Source organism: Lingula anatina, chromosome 2, assembly GCF_051362555.1.
Source record: "Lingula anatina isolate TDL-2025a chromosome 2, LinAna3.0, whole genome shotgun sequence".
NCBI classification, from domain to species: Eukaryota; Metazoa; Brachiopoda; class Lingulata; order Lingulida; family Lingulidae; genus Lingula; species Lingula anatina.
In genome coordinates, this window is record NC_141768.1 from 11,755,439 (window position 1) to 11,777,051 (window position 21,613).

Here is a 21,613-nt window from a genome sequence, read left to right on the forward strand (position 1 = left end):
TCAAAATGAACATATAACTGAATTTAGAAAAAAAAACATTTAACAGTAACGACTAATGTTTTTTTTTTTTTCAAAAGTGCCTATTATTTGTTTTGTATTCTTCTTTTGAGAAGCATTTCTGTTATATCAGGATTCTGTTTTCTCTCTTCTTCATGTGCCCTATATTTCTCTTCTGTAGGTGCTATGGGGTACATGAACCGGATTAATGAGAACGGGGAATGTGAGGGTAACTATTCGGTCCTTGTTATGAGACAAAGACCTCAAGCCCCAAGCACGATCTCGAACGCCAGCCAGGAAGTCCAATGGGAAATGTGGCCAGCTGGGAACTTTATAATGAACCAAAATTCATCTCTCATTCCGGTAAGAATTAAATAATGTGTATTGCCATGCACTTGTTGATAATTCTTTTTCACCTGATTGAAAAAAAATTGCTATGGATTGAAGAAAACATGGATAGATGCCATTGTATTGGATGCATTGACTTGTACAAGGTGCAAAATTAAAATCTACTTTATGTGAACTTAATTTAGTGAAAATAGGAATCCTAACTGCAATCACATAGCTTACACCATTGTGGAATTCTTATCAGTGCACTTATTTTTAGACAATGGAACTGTTCTCAAATGACAGTATTCTCTGGGTGTCAGGAAAGCCCCCAGTTGACGAACCAAAATGCGGTTTCAGAGGAGAGAAGTGCATCCCTCCGCCATGTAAGTTTCGGTTACATTCCTTTGCGTGCCCTACCGACACCCCCCGCATAATTACACCCCTGAACCTTCACTCTCCACGGAATTAAATGCCGTAATATGTACATTATGATCAGTACTTAAGTCTGCCAGTGACATCGTTTTTCCGTGGACGAAACTGCTTTACGGGAGACGCTATTGTCAACGAGAACAAAATACTACAGTTACTTGACTGCATATTTTCATTACAGCATATACATGGGAAATCGTTTGCGGGATTGCAGGCGGACTGCTACTACTTATCATTATAATCAGCACGGTTGTGTATAGGTAAGATGTCTATGTTTATTAAATGATGAAATGACTCCAAGCTTCAAAGAAACGCTCGTTCTATTGACGTTTAAGTCACAAAGGCAGGCAAAAATGAACTAATAAAGAGTCATTAATACTGTAAATATGATAAACGATGATTACGTGTAACCAAATCATTATGACCAATAAAATCAATGTCGCTTTCGACTAACTGTGGCCTGTTTCACCATACGATCTAAATCGAAAATCGTTCCTACATGTAGTACTAGTACAAACGTTAAAGGATTTAAGATGACCATGTTGCGTTTCATCAAAAACGTTTGGGTGGGGTGGTATATTTTAACATTAGCGACAAAATCCTGATAAGTTCGCTTGGCTTGTTTTGAATGTGCAGGCAGTGGGTATTTATTTTAGTGGGTATTTATCTATAAAGCTAAACCTTTATAGAATATTGTGATCTTTTTGACAATGATTTTTTAATCTTAGTAGTGACAATAACTCATTAAGGTACTTCAACTGCACTTATATAGAATATACGACTTTTAGCAATCTGAGTAAAGTCCAGAAAATAATAATTTTGTGAACCAGGCCCCTGATGCATTTTCTCCTTCAATAAAGGCTCCTGACAAGTTTTACGTTGTCAAATAATACAGCTGATGAAAAAATAAGAGACATGACGCTAGTTTGGCAAGTTTTATGTTTTTAGTCTATAACTTGATAATGATATACAAATAAACGTTAGTTATTTGTATATAATTATCAAGTTAAGCATAAAGACCAATTTGATGATATAATTATGCACATAGTATCAGTTCATATTCTACGAATATCAGTTGATATATTACAAATATTACAGAAACTGGCGCTACGAGCAAGAGTTGGCAAGCCTTCTCTGGAAGATTGACTTTAAGGATATTATGTTAAAGGACGGGGCTGCATCCTTACACACGGGCTCCGGCGCCTGGATGGGGAGCACGATGAATAAGGCAATGCGAACATTGTTTTTTTTTTTTTTCATGTAAAGCCGTTTTATACGCGCCAGAATAAAATTAACCGATTCGATATAGAAAAGCAACGGAGTAGTTACATGAAAGAAACAAACAACGTGTAGTTTTTCAGACCGATAGGATTTAACCAATATCAACAATATTATACCGTTCATTCTAGGTAGGGATATTTTTCGTGCTGTTTCACGTACATGTAGGTTCTTAACACGACCCTGATTAATGGTTGTTTGGTAACGCATATGCCCGCTTATTAAAAGTAAAAACGTGACAGTGCTCTACATACTAGTCTATCGGCTATCAATCTCGAGTTTCAGAAAATACAGCTACCCAACAGGTTGAGTTCCCTGGTGGCTTTTAACTGAGGTCCAGAATGATCAATTAAATTCTTTTTTCTTTTCTGTTTTCTCCAGATGAGTGTGAGTATGCGAGCCAGCAACCTGTCAATAGGCATTTACCCAGGATTTGACGGTGACACTGATATACGACAAGTCTTTACCAAGATAGGGACGTACAAGGGAAACATTGTAGCCATTAAGAAAGTTCGCAAAAAACATATCGATCTCACAAGAAATACTCGCAAGGAGCTAAAAGACGTGAGTTCTCTATGCGGTACATCTACAATTGAAATGTAAAAGAATCAAAGCGCTAACCTGCAGTGCACGTTTTAGTAATTTCTTTAAACTACTGATGAAAAGGAACTACAGACTAGACATTTAATATGGAATATTTTTTTCCAAATCATTTTTCTTTGATTTTTCCCACTTTTCCGACTCATGAAACAAGGGTTTACATCTTGTATTTATACCTTTTAATAATCTATTCAGTGTAATTGTGACATCAGCTCTTTAACTGAATTCACCTATTTGAGCAAACAAAAACACGTGGCTGATTTCAAGTCAAACAACATTAATGAAAAACATTATTTTATTCTCCATTTTTCAAAATTATCATCTGTGAAAAGGAAATACACTTCACAAAGGACGTTTATATCACGTCCAGTCACAGCAATGATCAGTAGTGCGCCTGGCCTCATCTGGCTGCTACATGTACTAGGGCTCTGAAGCGACAAGGCATTCTTTCTGGTAGGTTTCTAAGAGTTTGAACTGGAATAATATTCCAGGCATCGATCGGGCCTTGTCCAATTTGGTTCAGATTTGTTGTAGGACCATTAGGCCGTTGATTTGGCGAGTACTGGCTACCTAAAGACTGTCTTTAGTTTGCAAATCTAGCGATCTTGATGGCCGCGGCAACTGCCCAGATCCTTGGTTCTTGGTTCCTGTATTTGTTCTGGTCAAGGTTTCTACCAATGGCTACCAATGTGGTTTTGGCACCAACGTGAATTCTGCCCCGCTCTGGGAGCGACACACGCTTAGACGTAGGCCTATTCTGAATGTCCGTGAACTTTTTTTACCATCATTGCAGAACAGATAAAATATGACCTCATATGGGAAAACAATATGTTTCTAGTGCAGTGCCAAGGAACGTAAATGGTTCTCAACTCATTGTAGAAATGGCCGACGTTCACAGAGGGTCCCTCAGAGGTCACCTGGTATAGTAACCTGCTTAAACCAGTCTGACGGTTACAATGGGCCTTGGAAAACTTTTTTGGTGACCATTTACCCCTCATTCTGAGGGGAACTGGTTGTCTTTGTTAATATGTAGACGAAAACCGTTAAACAATTGATCCTGTTTTCCGGTGGTAAGTTCTGGATGCCTTGGGCGTGGCCTCTGTGTAGGTACACCAGTCTGAACATACCCCTGTAAGACTGCGGAACGTTCCTTGCGTCACAATTATCTGTCTAGCAATGCTTCTTTGTTTTGCGCCATTCTGGTGCATATCAACGATGGTCTAACACTGCTTTGCAACGTAATATAAACTAATTGCATGCAAAATTTCAAAATCATCTGTGCAGCTTTTGTCGAAATATTGATACTTTTGTGACTGAAGCATTCTCTGCCATAGTCATATTCTGGCCAGCCCAAAGAGCACTACCTAAAGAAATCGCCACATATTACGCAATGCAGCAGTGCTTCAGAGAAGGCAGTCAGTTAATTGTTACTGACTCACATTTATCTGTTCTCATAATTCACATGGGATACATGTTTTAGAATTAAATAATACATTTTATCATTGACATACCCTTGAAAATAAAACGTTCCATATTAAATGTCAGTTCTCTTTATGGAACTTTATTTTACCAATGAAGAAACCTGTTCAACGTACAGTGCATTATTGCACTGTTGTTAATTGTAAAGATCCGAAGCCCTAAATGATTTAACATCCAAAGAGCCTATAACAAGAACGCTGACGAGTTGATTGCCTGCGGTATGACAGCAAAATTGAAAAGGTTTCCAGTTGGGCTATATTTATCTCTTTCAAACATATTGTAACTGCTAAGGTGAGGAAATTTTTATTCTTCCTGTGGTCTTTAGTTATGGTTGAAGTAAAGCTACAGACATAACCATTGACCCAGTTATATATAAAATTTTAATTATTCTGGTCCGTTTTCAGATACGTGATATTCGACATGACAACATGACGATGTTCATTGGCGCATGCGTAGACCCGCCAAATATCTGCATTATCACGGAGTACTGCCCGAAAGGCAGCTTACAGGTACATCATTCAAATCTGTATCAGCATTTTTAGGACATCTGTTTTTATTTTTCATATGACCATTTTCAAATATGTAAATCATATATTGTTATCAGTGCGAAATAAAGAACGAAACCATATACTGACAAAAATGAGGAGAGCAAAAATGTTGAAATGACGTTTTTCGTGTGTAAAGATCAATTAATAGCGTTTAGTATTTGAAAATTTGGGATTATTTTATCTTCTGCAAATTTCTGAGCTAAAATATCATAACACAAATTGATATAGAAGACTTCCACGTTGATAAAAAAAGATGATGCCATTTGATGAATCCCCGTCTATTGATCGTGGTTACTGATAATGTAGGGCATATACTATCAATTAGTTCTTCCTCATTAGAAGCTTTTTCGAACAATGGCGTGGCTGTTTTTAGACACACTTGGGACGGTTGTCATGAGAACGGATTACTTTGTATCATGGCGTTCCTATTAGTAAAGGATTCACCTCCTGGGATTAATTGAGAAGACCTATGTTAGAAGTGTGGTGGAGGCAGCTCCCTTGTCGCTTGTCAAACCATGTATTGGCATGGTGATTCCAGGCCTGTTTGCATCAGATCTAATTTATACAGAAAAACAAGATCTAATCACCGAAGGCAAACTGTCTGATTGTTATATCAATAATGCATACATGTACCATGGGGCTGATACATGTATCACCCTGCCCGCGGTGACATCAGCGTATTCTATTCAAAATTAGGGGGAAACATGTACGATTTCCCTTTGCAGTATGATAAATAATGCACTTCTATCCCCTAGCCCGATTAACACTATAGCATGCCAAACGATAGCGGGGTGATTTAAAAGATTGCACTCCAATTCACGTTAGCCGCCCACCGATCATTAGCACATCACACAGAAATTACATGGGATGGTACGCGAGATGCAGTGGTATTCCAAGTGTTGCAACCGGGATGTCTGTCTCCATCAATATATTCTGTAGCCAGCGCGATAAAACCCTCCCACACTCCCATAAACACATGCGGCTGCAGTGCAAAACGACGTAATGTTTGATGTGATCTCTTTAGGGTTTTAGGATTAAGATTATTATTTTTTCTTAATATTCGCCAGAGAAATATCAGTATTCATACACATTTTGGCATATTCCTAGTTTCTGTTACCTACAGGTGTGTGTGCAGACGGGAACTATGAACTTGAGCCCGAAACCTTGATTAAAAAAACAAGATGACACTTTATTAGATTTAAAGATAACACAAATTTAAACATATATAAAAAATAAATAACACTGATGATAATACTGATGACGACGATAGCTTTTTACCATTTCTTTTTATATTATCCCTGCTTCAGGATATACTGGAGAACGACGACGTGAAGTTAGACAATATGTTCATCGCCTCGCTCGTTAATGACATAATCAAGGTAATGGGAAATGAACAGCGCATGGTTTACTGATACGTTTATCACTTGTCGACAGCAGCCGCTTCGTATGTTACGATACAAACGCTAAGTCAAGCGTTACTGCAGTTAATTTAACGCTAGACAGGAACAAACCTCTCAATATCTTATATATATATATTTATTGTGGTATGCTAAGGGAAACGCTCGGATCCTCAAATCTAGACCAAAGCAATGTTTAATGTAATTTCTCTATAGTCATACCTATAGTCCTTTTAAATCTTATGCATTTTTAAAAGTAATTCATAAATTCCATTTCCTTTTATGTCGATTCGTTATTGAATGGTTTAGTATTTTTATCGTTTGAACCATGTATCTTTCAATATCTCATTTTCTGAAAAAATATATATAAACGATCACAATATTTCAATACAGGGCATGGTTTATTTACACGACTCTGAAATACGTTACCATGGAAACCTGAAATCGTCTAACTGCGTTGTTGACAGCCGATGGGTTTTGAAGATCACGGATTTCGGTTTGCACGAGTTTAAAAACGGCGCTAAACACGACCTCGGAGAGCATGCAAAGTACAGGAGTAAGACTTTTTCGCTTGCAAGCGATCTGAAAAGATATAATATGCAATAGAACAGATGCTTTAATAAGAGAAAATTATTTTATAAACATAGCAAGTTGCACCAAATTATATCACAAAGTTTTACAGACCGCTGAGCAACAAACAAATTCAGTAGAAAAGGAACTGTTCTTTTTATAATGGCTTCAATAAACACCTTTATTCAAGAACAGAATATTAATCTAAAATATATCACCTGTTTTTTCGTCAAATTCCACCAACATAACAATATTTTTGAAAAAATAATTTTTAGATTTACTATGGCGATCTCCGGAGCTTCTACGCACGCGTAATGTGTGGGGGACACAGAAAGGAGACGTGTATTCTTTTGCCATAATAATGTATGAAGTACATGGCAGAAACGGGCCGTTTGGAAATTGTACACTGCCCCCAAAATGTAAGTACCACAGGTATTGCAGTTCTTTTCTTATCAAGAATACTTTGTCTCTGAAAAGCATGGCAAAAATGATAACGATATCATAAAAATATTTCCAGAAGGTCTTCAGAGGGAAAGGACATTTTACAGCATGTGCCTCGTACAAAGTCTTGACGCTTTTTTATTATGTTACGTTAATTCTGTATTAAAATACATAAAAATTATTAAAATACAGAATTGCTCACCAACGGCGTTTGCATTTACGAGAACATCACGCATCGCCGTCAGTTTTGTCATAAGTGCACAATACCACAAACAAAAACCACCGAGATTATCTTCTAAGATGATGTGCAGAAAAATTGGGATTGTACTATTCGGTACGGTTAAGACGACTCCGGCACTGTGCCAATAATACGCTTGCTTAGTAAAATGTCCCATTTTCATTAATTCCCAGACATAATTCATCGAGTAATGCAACCGACATCAGATGGGAGCGTCCCCTTCCGTCCTAAACTGAGCGAGCTGGACACGACGCCAAAGTACATCACGGAGACCATCCAGTTGTGTTGGAGCGAGAATCCAGATGAGAGGCCCGATTTTAAGAGTATTCGTCAACATCTGAAGCCTATGCAACGTGGAATGTAAGTAGATCCATCAACTACATATTTTTCCGCGGTTTGTGTCAAGGGTGCTGGGGGTATATGATTTATCATAATGTCCAGAATATACATTTGGGGATTTTTTGGGAAAAAAAACCCTGATGAATATATCGATGCTGTTTTGGTAATTTTATAAATTTTAGTCTTAAAAGTGAAATCTATTTTCATATTTCATATTGCACTAAACCAAACTCAAAAGCTGTATATACAGTATATGAAGAGCAATCTGCACATATTAAACCCTCAAAATATAAAGAATATGTTTGATCTTTAAAATTATTAGATCTCGTGCATACACAAAGTAGAGGCATATCAATAATGTACATCCACCCATCAAGTTGATCTTGAAACATTCACATTGCTGTACAGTGTGTTGGAAAATACATGTAACTTAGTTTTATTAAATTAATGCAAAATTTTATCAGAATAATTGCTAAAAATTGGTCAACGTACGTCAAATCATATTTACTCACGTCCTATTTTCAATACCTATTTTGGCACTTTCTGCCCAGGAAATCTAACATATTTGACAACATGATTGCTATTATGGAGAAGTACGCCACTAACTTGGAGACCATTGTTGAAGAGCGCACCGGACAACTGGTGGAGGAGAAAAAGAAAACAGAAGAATTGCTTCATCAGATGCTTCCAAAGTAAGGCTTAAGACGGGCGGGAGGACAGACAAAGAAAAAATTCAAGCGATTTGACAGAAAGACAGTAGGGCAAAGACAAAAACTTGCATATCGACGGATAGGCATGTATATTGACAAGTAGAACGAGACAAATTGCTGCTAAACCGACGCACCAACTAGTGCACCGGCCAAGTGCATTTTATGTAAATTTAATTTATGTCCACAAACGCATTTGATAAAAAGAAAAAGCTAGCCAAGAGTATATAGATAAGTATAAACAAAAATGGTATAAATTTATGACAACCGCGAATCGATTACACAGTGTTCGTCGAAAAATGAATCTAATCAAAAACATGCGGATTCATTACTTTTAATTTGATGTTACAGATCTGTTGCCGAGCAACTTAAACTTGGCAAGCAGGTGGAGGCTGAAGCCTTTGACATGGTGACCATATACTTTAGCGACATATGTGACTTCACAGCTTTGTCCTCTCAGAGTACACCTATGCAGGTGAGAAACACAATTACCAATGTCGCACCTAACACATCCTTGTTAATCGTACATCAAATCGGCATACTAAACAATATTTTATATTACAGTTGTATTAAGGCAAACATCGCAAAATATTCAAATGAAATTATTATGGACCAAAAATGTTCATTTGCTTGGTAATTGAAATGCTTATTGATGTCATCGATTTCGTCTTTCTCCTTTGCTTGATGTCTCTTTTTTGAAAGGTTGTTAACCTGTTGAATGACCTTTACACCTTGTTTGACGGTATCATCGGCCACTATGACGTGTACAAGGTGGAAACAATAGGAGACGCCTACATGGTGGTCAGCGGCCTTCCAAAGACAAACGGTATAAACCACGCTGGGGAGATCGCATCTCTGTCGCTAGCGCTGCTGGACGCTATTTTGAAGTTTCAGATACGGCACCGCCCAGATCATACGCTCATGCTAAGGATAGGCATACATTCAGGTAAAACGCCCGTCCTCATAGTAAAGTTTTAAAAATTTTGTTGTAGACAGTTTTAAAGCGATGAAAAGGCATTTTAGTAAGTAAGGTATTTTAAATTTATCAGACAGTTATGTATAGGGGAGTTTTCTTATTCTGACTCAGTTAAAAGAAATAAAAAATAAAACGCAATGTTATTTACCTTTAAAGTCATTGTTATGTTAGTAAGATATGATATCTAAAAATATGCAATTTTGATGGGGATAATCAGCCTAATATAAGGCTGTCTGCACTGTGTGACGTCATACGAGATTAGAAAACGTGCGAAAATCCGCTTGTGATCAGGGTTAATGTTTAAATGACAAAGTAAAACTATGCACTCGTGACATGTACGAGAGAGTCCCCCATGACAGAGAGTCCTTTTTTTAATAACGAGCCCTGGATTCAGTGCATATCAATGCTAAGCTCTACAAAATGTCTTTGATATAAAACGATGGAACACATACTTTATTCTTAATATATGGAGGTGAATTGAAGGCTTGTTATTTTAATTTTATTAAACAATACACAAGTTTAAATTGTACACGTGTATATCTTTTCTCTAAATGGAATCAACCTAAAGAAAATGTATTCTGCGTTCCTAAGCAATAAAATTGCATGCTGATCGCGAAATCTCTACTGTAATCATGTATTTCCAGTCGATATATCCATATTTGAAATACTAATAAATACTAAGAATCGCTGCAGGTTATTACAAAGTAAGTATAATATACCTGTCGTGATTTCTTCCGTTATGGCTTTAAAGCGAAAGAATGTATGATACAAATGTCGGTAAAAAAAAAAATTGCGTGGGATATGGTAAATAAGGAAAGGAGAAGGAATATTGGAGGGGAATCTTGGAAAGAGATGAGAAAAACAAATTTTGTTACAAAAGCTGCACGATAAAGATTATACATTTCAAGTGTAGATTATTCAATCAGCTACATGAATGTTCAACAATCAAATTGATTTTCAAGCCTGACAGTTACACATGTATAATGACATACTGGTACACTCTTGATTAAAAATTATAAAATGTATGCATTTTCTTTTCTTAATTTACCACCAAGTTTTAAAACAACGCATCAATTTTAATTGTATACTACACATATGGAAAGCGAAAAAAATGAAGATAATAGGAGCAGAAAAGTATAGCCTATATTTGACCTCTACGTGTAGTATAAATATAAGTGTATCATTTATTAATTAGTACAATTGATCTCCACATCATAAAATCTTGTTATCATCATCTTACAAATCGTCCCTCATTGTCGTCATCACCTCGTCAATGCCGCACATCTGTGTTAGTCTTTCATCTCATCTAAAAGGATAAGAACTGTAATTTATTGGTTCAAGTATTTCATATACAGTATGTGCGATATTGATGAGGTGATGATGACAAACGATTTGTAAGATGATGATAACAAGGTGTCTTAATGTGATGAGACCAATTGTACTGATTCATAGGTAACTTTTTGTTAAGGAATGCATGCACGATAGGGAGTTCTGATTACTAATTTAATTTCACTTGAAAAATGTTGTATGTTTATTTAAATCTATACACACGTAATTAAAAGTTTATATGATACATACAATAAAATTTAAATTGTACGTTTCACACGTTTGAGAACTTTTTTGTAAATAATTAATCAATAATTAATCATTTTCTAATCGATTTCAATTTTGATCATTTCATTTTTATCTTTTAAATACATGTTATAAGTTGAACTTTTTCAAAGAATTCCCCTTCGATGCGGACCTTCGGTATTAAGACATAGGGTCCTAGGACCTTCCCTACTGGCATATAGAGTGTCCAGGAGGGACGTTACATTTTAGAACTGTCTGTTACCCGTTATTTCGAGATAAAAAGTTCGCCGGACTTTGAGCTTTAAAACATCGGGTCCGACGGACCGTAGAATGGTATCCCTCAGTGTTGCTCGACTCCGGGAATGTCTTCTTACATGTAGGAATAAACAAAAAAAAATGACACCTTCAACGGTGAATTCTTATACTGTTGTGCAATAGACTGTAATCCGACAGAACTTAAGCGAAAACAACCAAAAAAGCATACCCGGATAGGCATATATGCCGTACAAGAAAGGTATCAAATGCACTTTTACGCTAAATGCTTGAATTTTCTTATATCAAGGGAAACTTTTTGCAGGTCCTTGTGTGGCAGGTGTGGTAGGGCAGAAGATGCCGCGATACTGTCTTTTTGGTGACACCGTCAACACGGCATCTAGAATGGAGTCCAATGGGATGCGTAAGTTTACATGAGTAGGCCTACTTTTCCAAAATGACACACGCACATGTAAAGCGATAATATGATTGAGTCGCATTCTCAAAATCCCTTTTAGCATTTCGTTAAAATGCGTAGTAGTTATATTTCCATAAGAATGCCTTATGGCGGGCTAGTAGTTTTGTGTTCCCTTAAACCGATGGTGTGCATCGTTAACGTGTAAAATATGGCCACAGTTTGGTCTGAAAACACCGTTACTTATTACATGATCATTTGCCCTATGATTGCCTGTAGTAACATTGAAGGTTGAGGATGGCTGCATAGAAGCACATATCTATAAGGTTGAGAGCATTACATGTACTTACAAAATAAATGTTATTTTCAGCTCTTCGTATTCACTGTTCCGCCAGTACAAAGGAACTCCTGGATCAACTTGGAGGATATTCCATTCAGGAGAGAGGGCAGATTGATATAAAGGTAAACCAGGAAATTGAAAATGCATTATTTCTGGCCTTTGAAAAAATTATCGACAGTTGGCTGACCCGTATATCTATTTCCCTACTGTTAAAAGCTCTTAATAACCAAATAAAAGTAAATGCTTTTGTAGCTGTTAGTCTTCGTTATATGCTGTTGCCCAAACTTCCACGTCATTATGTACTGAACCTACTTCGCATCTGATCATTTCGTTGTTCGGTTTAGACTTTGAAATAGATTCATAGTTTAGCTTTTGAAATTTAATTAATTGGAGTAAAAGGGATGTATTATCTACACCATATGGAAGAGCAAAGTAACATAGATGAAAGCTGTACCCACTGCTTAAAATATTGCAGGGCAAAGGAAAGATGCACACCTACTGGGTAGTTGACGAAGACAAAGGGAGGCGAGAGTCCAGAATCTCGTCCTGTTCTGACGAGAGCTCACGCCAGAAAGGCAAAATATCCTCGGATTCCTACGAATCTCGTGACAGTATATTCACAAATTCAACGGACACCACCCTGCTTTTACCAATGCACGCTCGGGGCAGCTCCACGCCTGTCAGTATGATTTCTAAACCGAACGGAAAATTAAAGCCGAAGAAAGTCGCCATGGGAGGTACTTTGCCAGACGCTGCAACCAAGAGAAAAGTCTCTCTGCCTCCCATTAAGGGTGTCCTTGCAGCTACACATGTCTCACCACTGCAAAAATTGAAGCCAAACATCAAGCTGAAGCGCCCCACGCTTCACCATAGATCCCGTTCTGATGATATAATTGGTATCAATGATCGGAATGGGATCAATCGATCTAAGGATCCTGATGATGTGGAGTACGAGGAACCTAACAAAGCAGCTCGTTTGGATGCAGAACCGCTGTTGGAGGTCCCTGATTCGCCTGTGCATAACCCGCTTTCTAAAAGTATGGAGACCATACTCTGATAGGTTCACTTTATCTACTTTTTTCCCCCTTGGCGGGTCGACTTTATTTCCATCGGGATTTTCAGTCAGTGACATATAAGCATGGAGAGGACCCCGTCCCCACCCTAAAACCTCCCAGCTGGATTACTTTGTTGGGGGGTGGGGCGTTGGGGAAGGTTAAATGTGCAAAGGTCTACTATATTCTTAAGCCACCATTGTTTAAAAAAACACATGCGTATGGAAAGGTGGAAATATGTTATAATATGCGGCTGTATTTACACTGTGCTGTTCTGTTCATCATGGCAATCATAAAAACCTTTATTTAGAGAACTCGACGAATATTAACTGTCGTTTATGTACATGTATCAATATTATGGCTATCGTCTCTCCTGCATCAGTTTTGTCACGCAAACTGCCTCAGTCCATCTTGTTAAAATTGACAGATGAAATGGTCTCTGCGGAGCCTATTTTTCTGTCGTGATCCTGTGCAAGATCCTTCAAACTGACCTCGGGCATTTGAACAAAGAGCAACGTTGCGGGTACTGATACAGTGTACATACATCGAAACCGTATAAATTCACTACCTAAGACTTTGTGAATTTCTGTTGAAAATGAGTGAGGGGAAAGTAGTAAGGCATATATTAACTTGACATCTTGCATGGATAAATTTGTATAACGAGAGTGTATGATAGTGATTCATTCGATGTCGTTGTGTATTATTTTGAAGTAATTCGAAAAAGCCTTTTTTCATAAGATCTATTCTATTGCCAACAACGTTTATTGCTTCATAGACATTCACTGTCATTTGCAGACATTATTTAACCATGTTATCTATTGCTGTACCAATAAGTTTGCGCAATCGACTGTCTGGCATGCTGTAGAAGGGAAGGACAACGCCAATACAACACACAACTTGAAATAAGGCGTGATCACGAATGGAACTTAGAACTCTGACCACATAATCACGGATTGAAAATCACGGTGTCATTTGTCTCTCGCTTTGTCCATCTGTTAAAAATATACAAAGCTTCTGCTATCTGAAACTACATGTTGCGCCCGATGCTCTCATCGTTTACTAATATCAGCCCATGCTAAACGGAGGTCTTCATTACCATACCAGTTAGTGTAAAGTGTTCACATTTGATTAAGATCATGCTACAGCGATTTGGGCCACCGCTCCTCGTTAGATATGATAACGAGCTGATAAGTGGTTCAAAGGATCAATCTCAATAAAAGCTGTACGAAGTGATACAGATAAAGACTCCCAGTCGTATTCATGGTATTGATTTGTGGAAATAACACAGTATTTTACCTGTAATGTTATATTCCAGAGGACCCCACCCACCACACGAAAAATGAAATAGTTCATCCCGTCACAACTTCCCAAATAAATGAAGAAAATAACCACTCAGCACCCCACAGAATCATACCACACGTTTCAATTATCCACATTACTGATACCCTAGATCCGCCCTTGTGTTGCATGTATAACTGTTAAGGCTCAATATTAAAAGGGATGTGCTAAACGATTTAATTGCGAGGATAATGACCTCGCTATTAATCTGTGAGCGAGAGTTGATCAGTTAATTGAGGATGAGTTAACACCTCCTTCATGTACTATTGACGCCCTTTCAAAAGTAGTCAAAAGGTAGATAGAACAGGGTGAGTAATCGTTTGGCATTGAGGTACACAGGGGTTTGCAAATACGTCTATGTTTTAATATATACACGTGAATAAGCGTTGCATGTTTTGTATAGTATAGGACATCTATTAATTATATTAAATTTATTGCTGTAATATATGCTAATAAGAGTAAAATAAACAAGTCAACAAACATATATCAATAAGTGGGTGTTTTCAACAAAGTGAAACACTGTGCATTTGGTTTATTTTGAATTTTGATTATTCAGAACGGGATCTACGGTGAAGCGTGTAATTTAAGTAATTTCGTATTCAGATGCATAACGAAATAGTAAACCATTAACATTTTAAAGGTCGTTCTGTCATTTGCCCATTGATACTCCCACCAAGCTGGGAGAGGTGCGTCAGAGCAATGTTTGTGACGCTGTGTAGGCCTACTTATTACAATTGTGTAACACGGTGAAATGAACAGACGAGACCAATATAAACTGCAGTCAAATCGAATCAGTTCTTTTCACACATGAAAGTAAGTAGATATAGATAACGGCACAATTCAAATGCTTTTCCCACTTATTTAGAATAATAAAACTGTTCTGTTCTTAAAATACACATTTACATGTATTTCCCCTTTCCTATGTATTCATTTTAGCAGTACATTATTTATGCACTGTTCAATCAGAAAAAATATGTAATTTTTACAAATTAAAAAATGTATGTTAAGCATGAATTATGAGTGATATCTCTTGCGTCATATAATAATACTGTTCCTACATGTACAAATCAACAGGCGATCCGTCTCTGTTAGAGCACGGTTAAACCATAATGAAATTAGACCCACGCATAGCAAATACCTTGGATTCGTCAGCGCAAAAGCCATTCATAAGATAATGGAATAAATTCTAGTCAAATTAACGCTTGTGCGTGATGTGGGCCCACGCTGTCAGATGACGTGTTTCACAGGCGTCAAATCACGAATTCTTGTTAAAAGTATTTTCTTTGAACTCGGGGGAGAGATATGATGACAACTGGTAACAGGGACATCATGTGTTATCTAGGCGCATGGCCTCTTGGCCCCATAAAGACTCAAGGATTTCCGTGAGTCATTCCGATTAGGGGAACATGCAAGGCGGTTTTAAGCCACAACATACAGCACAACACGCGCAAGACAGCCAAAAACAGGGAATATATCGCATAGATAAATTAGAAAAAAATAAACTAGAAAAGCATTCAGACAGTGCAGACCTCCGCCAAGAGAAATAATTAACTTATATTAAACCATTAATTTAATAATGGATCATCACCAAAATCTGATCACTTCTAAGTTCAGCCCATTTTTGACTTATCCTGAAAATGTCACTAAATTCCATCCATAATTTTTTAGCTTGGCTGGTGACAGACAAACAAACGGAAGTAAAAACAAAAAGGAAAAGGTCAGGAAGAATAAGTATCATCAATGATCATCAGCTAAAAGTACAAGTGTACATGAAGAGGTAGGATTTTATGTATTATCCGCATGTATAATCCGCACTGCTTGTGCTGTAAGAAAAGGAAGAGTCGCAAAGAACAACATGGAAAACTAACGATCCCATAAGGCCATTGGTGTTTATGTTGAAGCACCTGTTTGCCTTTACACGGACAATATTATCTACAAGAACACGGTGCGGCTGTTGGCTTTCTTGCAACTTTTCTTTGGCTCACTTTAAAGATATAACTATGGAGTCAGCCTTCCCCTCTCTGGTGACCGAAATATAGGATAAAGAACAAAACCATGCTTAAGAAACAGCATGCACACGAGCGCAAAACCCATTTAAACCGCTTTGGTGAACACACCAAGAAAAGAAAAGTTTTCTGTAGTTACTTTAGCACCAACAGTCACAGCCCCGAGGTGCAAGTTGAAATAAAATTTACATGCTAGATATGTGCTCTATTCATTAACATGAATGGCACCATCCGAACTTTTAAAAGACATGGATAGACCCACATCAGCATGCAGTGTCTCTCTGTCAACAGCAGTTGCCTTCTGGAACAGACGAAACTTTTTGCAAATAAAGCAGGGAGTATAATAAGTTTAAAAAATGGACGGAAGGGTAAATGACTTTAGCGTTATATAGATAACATTCAGAATGGGCCATTAATGATGCATTAAAAATGACAGGTACTAAGTACTGAAACACAGGTCGAAGACAGTGGCAACATTTAACATACATATAATGGGCAGAATAGCAAAAGAAATGGCCCCGATGTGATCCTTGAGGGGAACGAGTCCACAAACCTTTCTCTTTATAACATCATTACATAACCTACGTGATATGCCAACTACTCACCATCTGCATGTAGTGGTCAAATCAGTGTGAGCAAGACTGCAGTCGCAAAACTTTGATAATTAGACTATTCAAAATTTTGACATTTCATTCATCCCACAGTAGGTCTGTATTACAAATCAAAGGAAACTTAATAAAAAGGACAGGGACTTCACGCATTTCCGCTGTGTTATACACGCTCTTTATGTGACCATCATACATTTGTTGCATCAGTGATATTATCATCAGCATCGTATCCGAAAAGAATTTTAAATATTAATTCGCAATAAGGATATTACCATCTCCATAATTAGAACATTAATAAACCATAGTCGACATCGTAATGGCGCACGTTTCTTTTACCCTCGTTCTGTAGAGCATGGCCTCACAACGCACTATTTTATATCCTTCAACACGTATTCCATGCACAGCGCCATTTCTGAATACAATGTATTTATTCTACGTGCTGAAGCCGGTTTCCGCCAATTCCGGAAATCCACAGCAGGGGGCGCACTCTCGACGTCAATCAAAATTCAATCAATATCTTCATTGGCCAGTAGCATCACACAGGCACAGCAAAAGCTATAATACCACCGTCGTATGCTGTCTGAAGCAGACGGCCCAGTGCACATCGATATGTATCTTAAGGACAGAAAACCTGTAAGTTACAGACTACTATGCTTCTAAATCCGGAGAAAATGCTGAACGGTGATATCAGTCTTGCCTCATCAAATGCAGGATGCATTGCCTTGTTGAAAGCAGTTTCCATGGGAAAATTTCGTATGACAAGGCTTTTGATAGAAGGGGGTGCCGACGTCAATGTTCAAAATGAAGAGGGTCAAACTGCTCTTATATTGGTCTGTATGGCCAAACTGGATGTCAAGCAAACGGTAAGACTTTTACGTTACCTTTTGCAACATAAGGCTGACCCAAACATCAAAGATAAACGGGGACGGACAGCTTTAATGTTTGCATGCATGAACCATTTGGATTACATAGTCATTAAAGTTTTACTGCAAGAAGGATCCAACCCAGTTTTGCGAGACAATGATGGAAAGACTGCAATCATGTATGCAGCAGAGAGCAACTATACCAGTGTTCTTAATTTACTGGTCATGGCTTCAAAGAAGAAAGGTCAAGATGTGGTCATTGTAGCAGCGCCCAAGTCACCAATGTCCGAGCTCCTCACTGCCAATAGGTTCATGGCATCAGAATCCATGAAAAGCCTATCGCTGTCGGAGAAAAGTAGTCAGACTCCAGGCCAAAAGTTGGAATCGGAATTTAGTCAGCAAAATGGAAAGGGTGCAGTTGGAGGGTCAACAAAAAGGCCGAAACCTTTGTTGAAACGGATAAGCATGCCAAACCTTTGGGTACGAGCAGGAAGTGATAAAAAGCCGTCAGTCACGCGGCCCACCCCAGAGACAGCATCTAACTTTGAAGAAATAAACGAGGAGAGTACAGATTTAATGGACGAAGATCTTGAAACCCTGGAAGAACTGAATTCCCCGGTAACCCCAGAGATATCCATCGAGGGTGAGACTTGCTGTAATCAGAAGGTACTGCGAGAGACGCTGAAGAGTACCACCTGTCGGCGTGGCTCTGTGCCGACTGGGCTACCATCATCCACGATGCGCAACCGACAACGCACATCTCGGTCACCATTATCAGAGCCATTAGAAGAGGACGTTCTTGATGAAGAAGTGCTAGATTTAGGCAAATATATACCTAATGAAAGGCGGCGAGGCTCTCTACCATCAACACTACCCTCCGAGCGTAAGAGCCCGACACAGTCAACGAGAAATCGAAGCCCAGCTCCCGGCGAAAGGCCACTAAGTTTAAGCCCTATTAATCGCCGGAAACTGGTAATAGGCCCTGGCGGACGTGTTCTGGAGCGTCGCGGATCTGGTGCCCAGCTCCTTGACTCTTTGGCTTACACCCGGCCAGGAACACTGCCACCATTAAATATCAATCCAAACCCACCAATACCTGATATACGCAAGAACGCATGTAAGTGAGCGGCAGGAATGTCATATGGCTGTTCTCAACCTGCTCGATACGTTCTGGGATTATACAGTGATGTGCACATATTTTCTTTCTTTTTTTTCAGATATGAGTGATGAGACTAAAAAGCTTTATACATAGCTTATGGCAACCGTGATCATGTCAAAAAATATCCTTAATCAAACAATTAGCAAGAAGCTTGTTTTGGAGAACAAATACAAAGGACGCTCACGATGATATTCTGTGGATGTTGATTTAAGGACAACATAATCCCACAGAAAATGCACATGGACAACACCACGAAACTGATATGGATTATGAAACAGTCTTGATTACATGAAAAAGTTTAACAATTGTACATTGTATTTGCGAATATACATTATATATGAGCAATTAGTTTTCAGAAACAACCAAAAGGGGAGATGGAAAAGACTAGATTATAACATTGGCGCCGCATCAATATTTGTATGTCTTCAAATGTCAGGAGGCGCTATGACTGCAACCCAACCTGCGGGAATATTCGTCAACACGATCAATCGATGAGAGACAATTGGTGTGCCCACAGTGTTATTAAAAACCATTTCAGTATTATGTTTTTTAAAGAATTGCGGTGGCAGTGTAAAAATTGAAGTGGCTCATTTTTTATACTGGTACTTTTTGTTTTGTAAATACTATTCTTATCAAAAGGACAAAAAATGGACTTAACTACTTGCACATATATGTGACTTGTTCTTTTGAGTTGGAGACTAGGTTGACTGACAACCCTTTTAGTCTTTTAAGAATTGATATAGAATAATAACTTTAAAACTTCTAAACTTAAAGGCATGTTTTTTGTTGCATACTCATTAGACCATGTCTGTGTGATGCGTGGCAAAGTTAGAACTGTTTTGTCAATTCCCTGGACGCTTAACTTGAAATGAGATATGCACGTGGAAGGTCAAATTAGGACTATAGTCCTTATGCAACAAGCACGCATAAGATGTGAAGCAGTATATACCGAACATGGTATAAAGTATACTGCACAGTGAACAGACTAGAAATCTGTGTATGTACATAATATACGTATAAGATGTGAAATTACTCAATTGATGTGCTCATGATAATCCAATTACCATATTCAATGTAACTTGCAAAGGAATAACGTTTAAAGGTGACATTATACTATTAATCGTGCCGCTATATTTATCAAAGTGGCTTCTTGAAAACACTTCAGCTACTGTTGGTGTGTTGAATACGCCACATAATACATGTTATTTCTCTCACTATCAATACTTGTAACATTGATTTTTGTGCTGCGAAGTTGTAAATCAGATCGCATTTCAGTCCTTAAAGTTGAATAAAAAGCCAGCTTTTGTAAAGGCCAAATAGAGAAATTTAATCTAGGAGAGTTGGGGATTTGAGGCAAATCCAGTTAGGTAGATAAGTAATAGGATTTTTTCTGAAAGTAGACACTAGAATTTGCCAAAGAAGGGAATTGTCTGCTGAAGGTCATCCATAACATATAAGGGCTGCAAGACACCAATTGCATTATATTATAACATCATCATCATTATTATGATTAAATGTCACCTTATACCGGATTAATGCCAGAAATATCTTTCCTATCGGATACGCCCGATTATCACCTTACTACTGCATTTATAGCGATTGATACCCCTGGCAAAGTGGCAAGTTGACTTCAGAATAACGATTTGACTTTGTGTGTCTTGCAGAATAACCACAGCGTCACATGTACACTATTTTGCTCCATTGGTAACAGCACTGGTAACAGCCATGTGTAATAAGACTTAGGCCTACATGCTAAATTATCATTTTCTTTAGTTCATGTGAAGTTATCAGTTTAAAAATCGATTGCCATTATTGTCGTAAATACAATATCTATTCATGCAAGCATTGTACAGTCCTACCAATTGTAAGCAGCCATTCCATCGCAAATATAGATTCGGAATATAGTATTTATTTGGTTAATTTTCAGAAATTAGTCAACAATATTATGTACAAGTAATTGACGATGGTAATTAGCACAATTTACGGTTTGCTATAATTTTTGTGTGTACACTTTGACGAATATAGAAAGGTATGCTAAATTTGAATATTCTGCTATACAGGTGTTTGAGAATAGATAACACTATTAAGGTTTATTTTATTAAGGCACGTGTAACTGAAATAGACCTTGGTCTTTGCGTTTGCTGTGTTCTCGCTCGATTGATATAATAGCTGATCTTATCTTAAGGTATAGGCCCTATATATAACATTAAAAAATCACTGGCAAATACGCATGGGATGCATCTTATGGCATTTGGGACTTATTGGTCCAGCACCTGGCCTCATAGAGGCCTATTATACTGGTTACGAAATAAATAACTTAATAAGATATTGAGCATACAGCTGTTCTTTCCCAAGTTGATAGGCCTATGCTGTTTATATGGGTGAACCCAGGACCCTTGTTTTTCTTTTAGTTAAAAACAATGAGCAAAAATGTTGAGTCAAGCAAATCACGGATATCCTGAGGTTGAGAGTAAGAAGTATCGTTTAATTAAAGAAAGAGATTACTCCTTGCTGATTTATGAACCTTACAGCAGAGAACGAAGTCCGCCGCATCCGCTTTTTCTCTCCGGAATCGCACAATTCACAAATTCTTGTCCTCCACCCAGACCCCTACAAATCTTACAGTCTCAACATGCCATGGTAGTATCCCAGATCAAAGCTGGACCAGGAATGATTTTA

At 37.9% G+C, this 21,613-nt stretch overlaps 2 protein-coding genes across 4 annotated transcripts in view; both read left to right on the forward strand.

Annotated features, from left to right (window-relative positions):
- Nucleotides 1–14,782, forward strand: part of LOC106176082 (speract receptor) — a 31,633-nt gene extending 16,851 nt beyond the window's left edge. For 2 of the 3 annotated variants that reach the window (XM_087005750.1, XM_087005752.1), the window contains exons 7-22: nucleotides 179–360; nucleotides 605–710; nucleotides 938–1,016; nucleotides 1,855–1,984; nucleotides 2,416–2,598; nucleotides 4,518–4,622; nucleotides 5,969–6,040; nucleotides 6,452–6,614; nucleotides 6,904–7,047; nucleotides 7,481–7,667; nucleotides 8,198–8,338; nucleotides 8,705–8,828; nucleotides 9,056–9,299; nucleotides 11,479–11,577; nucleotides 11,939–12,030; nucleotides 12,384–14,782. In XM_087005750.1, coding sequence (XP_086861876.1) covers nucleotides 179–360; nucleotides 605–710; nucleotides 938–1,016; nucleotides 1,855–1,984; nucleotides 2,416–2,598; nucleotides 4,518–4,622; nucleotides 5,969–6,040; nucleotides 6,452–6,614; nucleotides 6,904–7,047; nucleotides 7,481–7,667; nucleotides 8,198–8,338; nucleotides 8,705–8,828; nucleotides 9,056–9,299; nucleotides 11,479–11,577; nucleotides 11,939–12,030; nucleotides 12,384–12,965 — 2,633 coding nt within the window. In that variant the 3' untranslated portion in view covers nucleotides 12,966–14,782. The remainder of the gene's footprint in view (nucleotides 1–178; nucleotides 361–604; nucleotides 711–937; nucleotides 1,017–1,854; nucleotides 1,985–2,415; nucleotides 2,599–4,517; nucleotides 4,623–5,968; nucleotides 6,041–6,451; nucleotides 6,615–6,903; nucleotides 7,048–7,480; nucleotides 7,668–8,197; nucleotides 8,339–8,704; nucleotides 8,829–9,055; nucleotides 9,300–11,478; nucleotides 11,578–11,938; nucleotides 12,031–12,383) is intronic. The other variant, XR_001239729.2, reaches the window with a different exon arrangement.
- Nucleotides 14,783–16,788: 2,006 nt separating this feature from the next.
- On the forward strand, nucleotides 16,789–21,266 carry LOC106176097 (ankyrin repeat domain-containing protein 34C-like). Its single transcript, XM_013558325.2, has one exon. It carries the CDS (start codon nucleotides 17,563–17,565, stop codon nucleotides 18,898–18,900), a length of 1,338 nt encoding a protein of 445 aa, XP_013413779.1. The 5' UTR covers nucleotides 16,789–17,562; the 3' UTR covers nucleotides 18,901–21,266.
- The last annotated feature ends 347 nt before the right edge of the window (nucleotides 21,267–21,613 follow it).